This window comes from Plectropomus leopardus, chromosome 9 (genome assembly GCF_026936395.1).
Source record: "Plectropomus leopardus strain MGB_pleo_1.0 chromosome 9, ASM2693639v1, whole genome shotgun sequence".
Lineage (NCBI taxonomy): Eukaryota > Metazoa > Chordata > Actinopteri > Perciformes > Serranidae > Plectropomus > Plectropomus leopardus.
In genome coordinates, this window is record NC_142184.1 from 28,402,065 (window position 1) to 28,414,383 (window position 12,319).

Sequence of the window (12,319 nt, forward strand, 5' to 3'; positions counted from 1 at the left end):
CTCCATTATTGTCCCTGAAACAAGAGGGGAAAAAAAGATTTCTTTACGTTTCCTGTGAATGCCAAATAAGCATTCACACCAGTTAACTAACCATCTTTTCCTAACCTTAACCATTCCATACTGTAACTGTGATAAACTAATATTAGAGGACTAAGTCATTTGACACCATACAAATAACATTACAATGAAACATGAGATTTAAAAAATCTGATAACATGATAATCGTTGTCCAAAGAGGATGAATCCTAATTTTGTAAATAACCTTGAAATTTATTGCAAATATTAATGAATCTAATATTCATGGTGACCCTAGAGACACCTTCACAATCTTATGGAGAATTTGCTCTGACATTTATCTTCATGGTCCTCAGAGGGTGAATCCTCTGTATTTTGGTTACACCCCTACACCCCACCCCCTGCTTAAAAAATCTAACAACCACATTTGTGGTTGATGTAGCTTTAGACTTTCAAACTTGTTTAAGATGCATGATACAGTGTCTTCTAATTAAATATCTAACAACATTTAAAGGTTAAACTTAAAAGATCAAATCAGGATGTGTTAAGACAAGACACCTGAGAGTGCAGTGATTATCATAGAGGCAACGCTGTGGTGTTAAGTACAAAACTAGGTCATTCTTTGACTGGGAAGCGGCTGCGCTTTTTCATCCCTAACTTTCCTGAAATCAATTTCCAAGTTCAGACAAAGGACAGACGGAAGGAAGGACGGACAGATTTTAAATTATTCATAGAACGCAATTCTTGACCTCTGTCACTTGGACATGCAAGTCAATTATTCATAATCCCTCAAATTAGAGCCCTTTTTTAATAATCACTACAGCAAATATTTTGACAAATTTGCCTGAAGGGATTTCAGCATTCTTTTCTTTTAATCCCACCCAACAAGCATTTGGATTTTCGGTTCAAGTGACCATCTGAAGGCAGGAGAGAGAGACACACACAGGTGGTGGAGGAAGTCCTTTAATGGTGAGGAAACAGGCAGAACTGGCAGAAGGAGATAAGACACCCCAGACGGTGTCGTGAACGAAAAATGATTTGAAAAAAAATGGGTGGAGGACCAAAGGAGAGAGAGGAAAAGAGGGGGTGGTGATGGCGCGGGAGGAGGGTGAGTGAGTTATCAGCCATGCAGAATAGTAGTACACCTCATCTTCTTATCCTCTAGTTTGGGCGGCGCTTTTTGCTTTTCCAGATAAGCGGTTCACTCCAGATTGTTGCTTTGTGTTAGTAAAGCTAACTATGCTTGTTGGTATTTGAGAGATGTGAGCTTATGGTCAGTACTGCAGGTGTTCAGGCAGGATATTTTGTTTTTGTTTCCTGTGTTTACATTGTTCATATAACAGGATAACGTGGAAATCTGGATTGTTGGCTAAACTGTATTCACTGTGTATGTGAACCTCCGTCAGGCATCACAGTCCTTCGCCTCTTTACAGCACATTTCTGTGTTTGTATTTAAATATATTAAGTCCTGTTAACACTTCTTAAACTCAACTATTTCCATTAATTGCCATATTTCCATATTTCCATATTCACAGGCCGTAACACTTCATTTCTTCTGAAGTTGTTTTTTTTTTTTTGTTTTTTTTTACCTAACTGAGGCCTGCAGTATATTTCAGCTGCACCAGTCTGCCAGCATCGAAGTGGCACAACTCCAGCAGTTTCTTATATACAGCCCTGGATGGCAGCCATTCGCACAGAGCTGCTGCCTCCGCTTCACATGGTGTACGCCACCCAGTAGATCACGTTCACCACCGCAAAAGTGAAAGGGAACACGGCCCTGGCGTAGATGTCAATGGTGTCGGCATCAATGGGTTTGCAGACGCACTTAGAACAGCACTTTTTCTCCTCCGTGCTCTCCTCCGCCTGCCTGGACCTTCTCCTCCTCGGCTCGGCCTCCTCGCCGCCGCCCTCCCCGGGGATTTCGGTGCTGGAGCGCTGGGGCCGCCCGTGGCGGTTAGAAATCATCACGCCCTGGTTCATACCGGTGACCGACAGGGAAAACAGAACCATAGCCTGTTTACCGTTCTTCACAATGGACTGTAGGGAGATAGGAAGAGAAGCTTGTAAGCACTTTCTGAAGGTTTTACATGTTAGAATGCAGTTTTGAGTCATTCAGTGTAAAATATTTGACAAATCAGGCAAAAATGACAGTTTTTCTTTTAGCGTCCTAGTGGACTAGTTGTGTAGGTCCAGAAAAACTGGAATGCGCTTAATTGTTTCTGCTGGAAATAAAAGAATTGTCTAGAGAGGCAGCGATCAGCTGGGCAGCTGCTTAGTCACCTGACCGAGATCTGAACTCTGAGTGCACTTTCAAGTTTGCACTGTGTTACTGGATGACATGGCATTTTTACACCTTTTACTTTATCATAGAAGTGCTCAGTATTTATTTTTTTGTATTTTTCAAATCTAAAAACTTGATTTGTAACTTCTACATTGAACCCAACCACTTTATTTTGATGAAGAAACCCTGCAGCCCAGAACTGCATGGAGCTGCTCCTGAAACCCAGCAGATTACAGAGTCCTTCATCTAGATTATCAAAAAAACCTGTGCTTTTTTCATTTAAAGGTTGACAACATATACGGACAAAACGTACCACCTCCATTCTTAAGATATACCTCAGTTGTATGATGATGTATATCAGCAGCAAAACAAACAGACAGCATGATGAGGATCCCTATTACTCCCTGAAGGGAAACCTTCTATTTTCCCATTAAGCTCCATAGAGATTCATTATCTTGCTGAAGGTCAGTGGGATGAATGCTTGTCAACACCAGAGTTTGAGGCCCAGCCCAGGTCTATGTTTGAGAGGCATGCTCATTACTTACAACACCTCCCTATAGCCCTACAAGCACATTGTTATTGGCTGATGGGAGTGCATGATGGGAATAATTTTCTCACCTCAGAGCTGAGCTTGTTGGCCTTCACCTTGGCCTTCTCTTTGAGTCGGTAGTCAGCGTTGTAGTGAGCGAAGGCATACTCAATGAGTGCTGCGAACACAAACACGTAGCAGATCCAGAAGTAGACGTCTAACGCCTTGATGGCTGACGCTCGAGGCAGGGAGGAGCGGGCGCTTACCATCAGAGTTGTCATGGTGAGAACAGTCGTGATCCCTGTGCAGAGAACACGGGCACAAAGTGCAGATTAAGGCTCTGTGGGTTTTTAGCCGTGATAAAGATACAGTACAAGACAGAGCCGCTAACATGGCCGCAGGCTCTTGGTCTCATTAACAGGCCAAACAGGCTGTGAACTGGTAACCAATATGAACTGTTTAGCAGCCCGATTTTCATTTGACATTTATCTGGCATTTTCAGCTACATTTTAGTATTCCTTTACAGTCCAATAAAGCCTGAAGACTTTACCTGATTATAGTGGTGATCATCATCATCATCATCATCACAGTTTAAGAGTAAATGACGTTTCATTCTACAGGAAGGGAACAGCATTTACTGGATAATGTTTTTTAGCAAGCAGCCTTGGTTGGTAGTCGGTCTCAGTAACATTTGGCTATTTGTTAAGCCCAAATTTCTACTTCTACTTTATATAGCTAATCTTGTTTTGGTGTGAGTTGCAGAGTGTTGGGTTAACATCAGTACCTACAGTACTGCAGAAACCAAGGTACCAAAGTATCTATTCTGGTGACATCACTAATCTGACACCAGCACAAGGACGAGCCAATGCACGCTTCCTTCTGTGCAGTGATACAGTTGGCAGATGTAGTTCTGTAGAAAGAAAATAGCTCCTACATCACACAAGCCAAGTGCCGTGTAGTTCCATTATACTGGAGAGACAGCAGACATTTCTACTGCCAATATATCATATATATCTTGACACACAGCAATTTACACCAAAATAATCTAGATTGATAAATAGCACAACAGGTAAGAGGAAAAATATGCATTTTTAATTTGGGGGGGATATCAATGTCCAAGGAATTTACAAAGGATATTTTGTCCCTTATGTTTAATGAGCTTTCTACTAGTGCCATCCTTAGCGCAAGAGGTCAACATAAAATCTGTCATTATTTAAATGTCAAATTGCTATGAAAACCAAAAAGTTTTAGGCATTTTGACTTTCCTTTAGTGCTAATACTGGGATGCACTTTACATTTGTAGCCCTAACAGTGGAAGAGTAAAATTGTCAGTGTAGTTCAGTATTTTTCCTTTTACTCATCTACTCATAACTTTAGATTTGTAGTCTTGTAACTAAAACTTTAATATTCGCCTTAGCAAGCTGCATCAATTTATTACAATAAAATATTAAGACCTCTTAGTTCAACCTTTACAAATGATAAAACACCAACTTTTTAAAACTGATACTAACCTAAGGATACACGAGCAGGGACTGCTGATTGGCTAATCCAAAAGGACACCCAGGACATGGCAACCAGTAGTATTGAAGGCATATATGACTGGATGATGTAGACGCCTCTATTACGTCTCAGCTCGAAGCGAAGGCTGAGTCTTGGAAATCGTCCCGCTGGGAAGCAGAAGACAGACACTGTGTTTAATTGCTTTACTGAAGAAGCTAATTACCCATTATGAAAATATCCAGTTGTAATTCACAGACACATCTGCTCACTCGTGCCCCTGGTGGCAAAGCATCAAGGTGTGAGACATAAAGAAGTATTGCAAACTACATTTTCCCAGCAGCACCTCATATCATCTCCCAAACCCTCCTGCCTGGCTCAGCAGTGACTTGATCCATTCCTTCTATGCATAGAATATAACCACAGCAGTGCCTGAAGTTAAAAAAAAACACATCTCGCTTCAAAAAGAATCTGAGTCTTCCAACACAAGCGGCGAGCCAAGTCCAAAACCTAAAATAGTTCACACTGCATAAGATGCTCACTCGCATGCAGAGAGCTTTCAAACTGACTCTGCTGGAACTAAACTTGACAACAAGCAAAACAGAGGAAAACAAGATGGATGCTTACCAGATTTGAAGTTCATCATCTCGGTGACAAACCGATAGTCTGTGATAGTGAACTGGGAGAGCTCCAGTTTGTCCAGGCCGTGGATGTGTCTTTGACTCTCCGACCAGTGGTACACAATGTCCTCTGAGGAGTATCCATCTAGAATGCAAAAGAGGATGACAACAAGACATTTTTATCAGCCGGAAAAGATGCAGTATTCATTGAGAAAACATGTAACACTTTAACATTTTCCTTGGTGTCACTTAAGTTTGGCATAGACATCAAGAGAAATCAAAAAGGAAGTTTTTTCCATGAATGTGTGAAGGAAAAGACGTTATGTGAATCCTAACTTACAGCTCTCCAGGTCCAGCATACACTCCTGTTCATCCATGGGATACTTGGTCAGGTCCATATCACACGCCACCGTCGAAGTGATTCTGGGAACAAAATAGCCCTGTTCATTGAAACTTAATGCACACGTTTATAGTTGTCTCTAAACAAGTCAACTGATTAACATGATCTACAAAAACATCCTACTTCACATTCATATGGGTCAGTACTTTATATGAGATGCTTTTAAAATAAGTAGGTGAAAAATGCACCAATAAATAGACAAGTTGTCTGGCCAGTTTGGGGAAGCAAAAATAATCTAGACAACACTGACATATTGTGATAAAGTTAAATGGCCACTTTTCTTTTTCTTTTTCTTTTTTTTTTGCCAACAGATTGGCCCTTGAAAGTTGGATTTTCAAATCAACAGTCAGAGACCCCTCAGTTACCTGAGATTGCTTCAATACGAGCAGTATTTTTGTTTTTGCTAGTCAGCGTGGTGTGCAGTGAACTTCTCTGGAGTTTTTTGTCCCCATATTTGCTGCAGAGTGAGCGCTCTTAGTTTTCACGCTGCTCTTCGGTACAAGCAGTTGCAGGGACATGATGCAGCAGCACAGAGGAGGAGAGACTTTGCACCCCGAGGCTCTGAAATGACATAATCTTCTCTCCTCTGCTTGGAAGTGGTGAATTTCCAGCTCACTGCAAGTTAATGCAGTACAATCTGTGGCTTTGCATGATATGTTGGCAAAATGAAGGCAAAAATGTTGTTGCACATTTTTGATCCATCATTAGCTCCTTTCGCTTGCTATATTACATGAACAGCTGTCATACTGAACACCCCCCCGTAGCCCATCCAAACTTTAAAATGGATTTTCTGACAGATCTTTAAGACAGACAAGATGCTGGAGCAGCTCAAGCCACTTGAGCGACCTTGTAACTATAGTAACTCACTCATTCCTCACTCGGCGCATGAAAGAAGAGGGAGAAAGCGCTGTGCTGCTGGCAGAAGTTATGTTATTTATTTTTCACTTGAGAGAATGCAATTGTGGTGTGAGAGTGTGAGAAAAGTGTCACTTGCGTGTGTATCATGGTCAATGAGAGAGCTGGCAGCCCTGTCATGATTTTTGTGCATGTCAGACAGCTGCTGCGTTTACATGCGTCAGTGCATGTAAACACCAGATCATATTAGAGGACAATGCATGTAAACAGCTGATCCAAAATCTTAAATCAGATTGATTTCAGTCAGATTGAGAAAAGGTGTGCATGTAAACACAGCTATTGGGAGGGTCCTTGAAGCAACAGCTGGCAAAATGTGTTTTAGACAGAGGGTGAATAAATACAGGTGTTATAGCACAGACAGTAAGAGGAAAATAAAGTAATTTTTGACCATTAAAGCATGTAAACATCTTCTAGTAGAAACCTTAAATACAACTATGAACCTACGATAACCAAAATAGCACCACTTTAGTCAACATTTTTACTATCCAGAAATATGACGGCATTGGTCAGTTTTTCAAACACTTAAACCTGTATATGGAAAGATTTTTGGGGTTGGACGCAAAGTGCAGAACTGCATCCTGCCCCCTACCAAATGTGATCCTTGGTTTCTAATTATAACTAAAATTGTTCTATAACCTTTACTACCATAATCATAGAGATGGAGATCCAAAAATCATCATATGGATCTTTTTTGTTATTTGTAGCAGTTTGGGAAGGCACTGACAGACAGTTTCATTCTGCCAATTGAGGTGGCAGATGAGACAACACATATGAATTGTTTGGAAAGGAAATGACAAAGGACATAGATTGTGTTTTAGGTTGGAAGATTTTTTTGTTTTAACATAGCAGTAGAATGGTTTTGTTTAAAACTTCATGGATTCTGCCAACACACCGACAGTAACGCCCAATTTAGCGCTTTTGATGATTCACCTCGATCTGCTTTTACCTTTACTTTCACCTTTCCATATTTCCCTACCTCCCCCGTCTATTTGCATCAGTCTTGTACAAGCACATCACACCATACCAGAGCTTTTTTTTTTTTAAGCTTATGAAGTTACCACAGAGAAAACTGTTTACTCTTAGATCATGGTATGGATAATGAGGGATTTTCATTCCCAAAGACAGCAAATAAAAAGATGTCTGTGCTCTCAAATGTCTGAGGTTTTTGAAGGCAGGAGTGAAAAAAAAAAAGGTAGAAAATCTGAAACAAGCAAAAACTTCCCCAAATAAAGAAAAAGGTCACCATCACAGCACCCAGATTCATGCTGTCTCATTGGTTGTGTTGTGTGACTAGCAGAGACAATAATCTGTTTGCTCGTACCGGCTGCTGTAGAGAATGACTCCATTTGGCTGCAGGCGGATCAGCTTATTTTCCACAGTGACATCGTGGAACCAAGCAGATTTGGCATTGACGATGAAGGTGTCGGGCAGCCACAGCTTGTCCACAAATCGGCTGTCCAACCCCAGCGTCTTGTTGGTGTGATTGTAGGACAGGCGGTCATCGTGCCAGCTCTGTCGCAGAAACACGGTCATCGTGTATTCCTGTCAGGAACAACATACGTACAAACACGAACATACGAGCTGAGTCACGGGCATGGAGAAACAAACTTTAAAAAAAAGAAAGAAAACAGACATCTCTAAAGCTGCTGTATTATGAAAACAGGATCTATTTTTTTTTATAAAATTCACTTTTTATTTGTAATATAGAATTTTTCAAAGATGCTTTACATGGAGTAGAATATATGTTTATTTCTTATTACTAATATAAAACAGAATGCAAATTTCTGTGGGTTAATGTTAGATAGACTAAAGTCAATAATTACAGAATTAAATACAAATAAAACTTAAACTACAACTTAACATGGAGATGAGTTTAGTAACAAGCAGTACTTTCCCGACTGTGAAAACATTTAAATTATATTTTGTTGCTGTTGTTTTTTGTTCATTTGTTTTTTTGTGTTTGTGGCCCTGGAATAGTTTTTGTCAGCTCTAAAAAAACCAATGCATTATGGGATGTGGGAGCTTGACCTATACGAGTCAGAATATCTCAGCTACTGCTGTGATGATTTTGACTATCTTTTTATTTATTTATTTATTTTTTTTTAATTGTCTGTCACAAGTCTAACTAATTAGTGTGACCACCATGTTAAACTGCTGGAGTGCACCTTTAATTACTGCAATTTGATGTAGATTTAACAATTGTGAGCACAAATTGGATTCACTTTAATTTAGTTTGCAAGAGCAGGTTTAATAAATACCACCTAATTTAGAGAAGATTAACTGAAATGTTTAAAAATATTGTGCATTTCTTTCATTATAACTATTTTTAAGTCTGTTTACTTTATGATTAAAGGGATATTCCCCCTTATGATTAAAAAGTAAGTCTAGATATGTTAATGTATGTAATCTAAATTCAATATATTGTCCAAAATAATTCACCAGTTCTTGGCATTTAAAATCAATATGGATATATGTTTGATAACTACGGTATATTTGAATCCAACCTACTCATCTGTATTCATAAAAAAACATTTCGGTGAGCCTTTATTGGAATGTTACGGAGCCCCTAAAGTGCCAGGTTAATTATCTTATGCTCAAAAGATAATAAGGTAACTGTTGCACACAATTTAATTAACTTGTATTCACAAGATAAAATATTTTCTAAAAGGTATCGCCTTTTGGGTTTTTAGGGGCTCTGTACATTGTGTATTTGTAGGTGGATTTTCAACCGCTGAGGCAAAGAAAAGATTTATTTATTTTGAAAAAAACAATTCAGAGTCACAAACATCTTCCCAGTACTTTTGGTTCTGATGCTACAAAATCCTTGGAAATATCAAATTATCTTACAACTCAGCCAGTGTGTCACACATGTTCACACTGAGTACTTTCAAACCCTCAAGTGGGATAAATCGGGATTATGCAAATCGCAAATCTTTGATCTTTGCCGCAACAGTGAAGTTGAGGGATGATAAAGAATCTCAGTGTAGAGGAAACGAGAAGGTGACTGTACTGTGTACTTTACCATGTTGGCTTCGGAGATGTGGTCGATGCTGGCCACCTCGATAGCCATGGCCACGTTCACAGGTGGACCTGCGGGGGGAGAAGTGAGAAAAGAAAGCAAACCTGCCCCCTAAAACACACACACACACACACACACACACCTTCTCTGTTCATTCTTAACCCATCCTCAGCCATCTGTTTCCCTCCCACTCACCATCCTCCCACATCTCAAACACTCCTACAGTGCATAGAGATTAAGCATTATCCAGTTTAACCATGCTAAGTGGCACATCACACTGTGGGCATTCATGAACAGCGCTGGGCTTTCATGGACTCGCACAGAGTGAGCCTCTGCCAACATTCACACACACACACACACACACACACACACACACACACACACACACACACACACACACAGTAGCATTTTAACTCAACAGTTTGCCATATGATTAGTATGGAGTGTGCCTCTGTGATCAGATGCTGGAGGGCAGAAACTACAGGGGAGCTCACTGATGCAGAGCAGAAAGGCTATTTATACTGAACATTAAGGAATCATACATCAACATTCCCCACCATTCAACACCTTCCCATAACAATTTCTAGCAAATCATGTTCTGTTGGTCATACATTTGATGTATAGCGTGAGGTGATTTACAATGGTATGTTTATTGCATGCCAAGGTCAGCAGGACTGAAGAGGGTTTCACCTGATGTAACAACAGTCGTGTTTTACACTGTAGTGTGCTGTGATTCTGCACAGATTATTAATGCGCTTGTAATACATACACTACATACAAATGTTTTTTTCACTTATAATAAAATAGAACAGTTTGCAGCGAACAGTCTTACAATAACAATACTATAATGTAAATGTGGCATTGATTTGCAAATGCATACCATGAAAATTACACAAATACAGTAAGATTCACAAATGTGTTAAAAGTCCAGAGTGTAGGATTTAGGGGCATCTAATGGAAAGACTGGTATATAATATTTAAAACTATGTTTTCATTTGTTTATAATCAGCTGAAATAAAAATTGGTGTGTTTTTGTTACCTTAGAATGAGCTTAATATACATATCAGGTCTCTTCCATGGAATCCACCATGTTGTTTCTACAGTAGCCTTGAACAGACAAACCAAACATTGGCCCTAGATGTGGCCATTGGCGTTGTTGGGGCCACCACCAAATTTCTTCTGCAGTCTTGGTACACAGTAAAGTTTCGGTTCTGCAACCTCACCACCAGATGCCACTTAATCCTACACACTGGACCTTTAAGTATGAACAAATGCAATGAAGTTGCATTTGTAAAAAATAACATCCACAAATATGTTTTTAACTCTAGAAATCATGCTAGAACTAATTACTAATATATACGGTGGCCAAGAGAGCTCAAAACTGGTGATTTGTTTTGTCTACTTGTATGTGTTTGTTTGTTTTAAAACTTGCAGTCAGTGAAGCTGTCTTAGTCACTATAGTTTGTTTTTTTCTAGCATTGTAGCGTTCAGTACGGTCTTCATTGTTTGTTAGGGAGGCATAAAATGTAATAATGTAGAAATTCTCTTCGGACAAAAGCCTCAAAATTAAATAATGCAAATTAATTAGGATGTCATGAAAATTAATGTTATGTAAGATGTTTTAAAAAATACAATGGGATTCAGAAATCCTTTTTGTAAAGTACAAACAAATGCTTTGTTTCACAAATAAGATTTTTTTTAATCTACAAAAAACAAATTATACACATTTTGGGGGATTTTTCAAATTCCCCCAGCGAGGTTGGTAAAACAATTAATAATAATAAATACATATTCCCTTATGTATGTTGCTCAAGCAAAAAATGTGATTCACAAATTTTGTTTGTACTTTTATAACCAAAATAATTAGTTTTAAAGATTGTTGTTTTTCTTTGTTTTAATTTGTGCATCACCTCACATCATGTTGATATTCTTTAAATCATATTTGTGGATGTTATCTCATTTTCAAGATGCCAGAACATATGAATCTTTTTTTTATTATTTGTGTAAGTTTCATTTTGATTTGATTGTTTAATGCCATGAATATAACTCCATACTAAAAGGATATGAGATTGCAGTTGAATGAAGGGAATTACCCCCAAAAGCAAACATGATTCCTCAATGGTCACAAACAGCACTTCCTTTTAGCTTTCATTTTCAGCGCATTACGACGTTACATCAATAGAGATGCAGTCACCACATGATGCTGTGTTATGATGGTGTGTGTGTAGGCGTGCTGTGCACAGCGCAGTGTGTGGTGATAACGATGCGCTGGCTCCACATTTTCACCTTTGCTCAGCTGAGTTAAGCTGTGAGATTGAGAAATCTATCGCTGTGGTCATTGGATGTTTCACATCTTGCAGCCATTCTTAGCAAAGGCTCTAGAGTGGGTGCTTATTGTTTGCACCACCCGTCTCCCTCTCGTCCTTGAAGGACATCGTCCTCCATAATCCCCTAAGCAAAGCTTCTCCTTCCCCCTTTTTATTGTGTCCTTAATAAATGATTTACCGGTCAAAGCAGGTATTTACATGAGGCAAATACAGCTTCGTTCTAATGTGGTACATGAAAAAGAAAAACAAAGACACCTCTCAGGATAATGGAATTGGAAAATGAAATGTGAACGTCCACGTTGCTATAACTCGGGGTGGGTGATGCTAAGGATGGCTGTAAATGTGAGGGGGTGAAATGCAACCCAACGCCACGAGCAGTAGATCTCATACTCACCTCCTATCCCAGGGCGAAAATTTCTGGCATAGCCCTTCATTAAATCATCCAGATTAGGTAACCAGGATATTTCAATGTCTGTACCTACATAGTCCCCAATGTCACTCAGCATGGCCCTAAAGGAGACAAACAGCAAATACAGCAGCCTTCAGGGGTCGTCCAGCCACAGCATGTGTCCACAGGAGAGCCTGGCAGAGCCTCCGATACAGTCAGGAGCACACATATAAAGACAAAGCCCTGATTGTGAGACAATGATGGCTGTTGGAAGACGTTTCTGGTGACTGCAGGACCTGATCTTTAGGGAAAAAATGTGATAAAGCCA

At 39.5% G+C, this 12,319-nt stretch overlaps 1 protein-coding gene across 1 annotated transcript in view; it reads right to left on the minus strand.

Annotated features, from left to right (window-relative positions):
* Window positions 1-1,576: 1,576 nt before the first annotated feature.
* Window positions 1,577-12,319, minus strand: part of gabrd (gamma-aminobutyric acid type A receptor subunit delta) — a 28,006-nt gene continuing 17,263 nt past the window's right edge. Inside the window, exons 2-9 of the mRNA XM_042492137.2 lie at window positions 11,998-12,113; window positions 9,280-9,347; window positions 7,579-7,799; window positions 5,283-5,365; window positions 4,950-5,087; window positions 4,337-4,492; window positions 2,915-3,126; window positions 1,577-2,052 (exon numbers count right to left, since the gene is read on the minus strand). Of these exons, the coding sequence (XP_042348071.1) occupies window positions 1,729-2,052; window positions 2,915-3,126; window positions 4,337-4,492; window positions 4,950-5,087; window positions 5,283-5,365; window positions 7,579-7,799; window positions 9,280-9,347; window positions 11,998-12,113 (1,318 nt within the window). The 3' untranslated portion in view covers window positions 1,577-1,728. The remainder of the gene's footprint in view (window positions 2,053-2,914; window positions 3,127-4,336; window positions 4,493-4,949; window positions 5,088-5,282; window positions 5,366-7,578; window positions 7,800-9,279; window positions 9,348-11,997; window positions 12,114-12,319) is intronic.